This window comes from Eimeria mitis, genomic scaffold (genome assembly GCF_000499745.2).
Source record: "Eimeria mitis Houghton genomic scaffold, Emh_scaff1849, whole genome shotgun sequence".
In the NCBI taxonomy this organism is placed as follows: Eukaryota; Apicomplexa; class Conoidasida; order Eucoccidiorida; family Eimeriidae; genus Eimeria; species Eimeria mitis.
Genome location: NW_013570170.1, coordinates 3,445 through 5,255, shown reverse-complemented (window position 1 = coordinate 5,255; position 1,811 = coordinate 3,445). Strand labels below are relative to the sequence as shown.

The 1,811-nt window shown below is 60.8% G+C and overlaps 1 protein-coding gene across 1 annotated transcript in view; it reads left to right on the top strand.

The window, feature by feature from the left end:
* Positions 1–1,811, top strand: part of EMH_0044540 (uncharacterized protein) — a gene marked incomplete at both ends in the record, with an annotated part of 5,163 nt that overhangs the window by 793 nt on the left and 2,559 nt on the right. Inside the window, 4 exons of the mRNA XM_013495969.1 lie at positions 3–175; positions 463–636; positions 758–837; positions 1,026–1,811. Of these exons, the coding sequence (XP_013351423.1) occupies positions 3–175; positions 463–636; positions 758–837; positions 1,026–1,811 (1,213 nt within the window). The remainder of the gene's footprint in view (positions 1–2; positions 176–462; positions 637–757; positions 838–1,025) is intronic.

Genomic DNA, 1,811 nt, shown 5'->3' with positions numbered 1-1,811 from the left:
TGCTGGCTTGACAACTCTCAGGAGGAGCTGCATGAGCTGCTGCATGCACACCCACCACGCAATATGCAACCAAAGCAGCAGCAGCAGCAGCAGCAGCAGCAGCAGCAGCAGCAGCAGCCGGGAGCGCAGCGCTTGCCTGCTGCAGCAGCGGAGACGATGCAGGGCTTCGTTCGAGGTTAGCCCCACAGCTGGCCAGCCTGTATCTAACTGTAGTGTTTACAACAGCAGCAGCAGCAGCAGCAGCAACAGCAGCAACAGAAATAGCAGCAGCAACAGCAGCAGCTGCTGCTGCTGCACCATGTATGGCTGCCGCTTGGGCGCTCCCCTGCCGCTGCAGTGGCCGTCTCCTTTCTATATTGCTCCTGCTGCTGTCTGTGTTTTGTTGCTGCAGCTCATCGCTGTGNGCAGTGGCCGTCTCCTTTCTATATTGCTCCTGCTGCTGTCTGTGTTTTGTTGCTGCAGCTCATCGCTGTGTAGCTGCTGATGGTGCAGCAGCTGCAGCAGCTGCGACAGAACCAGCAGCAGCAGCAGCAGCAGCAGCAAATGCTGCTGCGGGGGCCGGAACAGCGCATGCATCGGGGGAGGCTCTGGAGGAGACGCTGCAGAAGCTTAAGGGGCTGCAGCAGCAGCTGGCGGGTTCGTTTGCTGCAGTTGAAATGTTGCTGCTGCTGCTGTTACGGTTGCTGCTGCTGCTGCTGCTCCTCTTGCTGTTGCTGCTGCTTGAACCTGCTGCTGCTGTGTGCTGCTGTGGTTGCAGCAGCATGGACTGCTCGTGATGGTGGCCGCGCTGCTGATGAGGCGCATGCAGCAGCAGCTGCTGCAGCAGGTGGATACCCGGTGAGACATATGTCTTAGAATGCAGCAGCAGCAGCAGCAGCAGCAGCAGCAGTAGCAGCAGTAGCAGCTGTAGGGCCACGCGCACCTTTGGTACTGGTTGATGGTCTTCACATGTCGCTGCCTTTGCTGTTGCTGTTGCTGCTGCTGCTGTTGCTGCTGCTGCTGCTGCTGCTGCGTTTGTATTTCAGGCCGCGTGTAAGCTTGAGGGGGCCCATGGCCAGACAGCCTTGCCTGCTGCTGTTAAGCAGCAGCAAGCCAGCAGCAGCAGCAGCAGCAGCAGCAGCAGCTCGCATATGATGGGTTCATTTCCTCCGGCAGCAGCAGCAGCAGCTGCTGCTTCTCTTCCTCATTGGGGTTCTCCTGACCGCAAGCTGCATGCAGTGTTGCTGCAGCAGCAGCAGCAACAGCAGCCGCAGGGTGCTGCAAGCTGCTGCGGCAGCAGCAGCTGCCGCCTCAGTGACAGCAGCACCTCAGCAGATGACCCCTGCAGCAACAACGGCCGCCGCCGCAGCATCGATAGCTTTTCTAGCGAGAGCAGCAGCAGCAGCCCGGACAGCAGCATGAACAGCGGCGCCCTGCAGCAGCAGCAGCAGCAGCACTTGCTGCAGCAGCAGCAGCACTTGCTGCAGCAGCAGCAGCAGCAGCTAGCGGGGCACTTCAGCACGCCTGCAGCAGCAGACGCCGGGAGGCCAGCAGCAGCTGCTGCTGCCTTCTCTTTCGCCTCATCCTGCAGGGCTGCTGATGCTCGACCTTGCTTCCACGGAGAGCAGCAGCAGCAGCAGCAGCAGCAGCAGCAGCAGGTGAAGCTGCAGCAACTGCAGGCCCACCACCAAGAGCCCCGGGAGGAGCAGCAGCAACACCAGGCGGGACGAGGGGTTGTCGGCAGCAGAAGCAGCAGCAGCAGCAGCAGCAGCAGCAGCGACTTCGTGCTGGGGGGGCTCTTCGATAGATTTGCTGCTGCCAGTATGAACAAG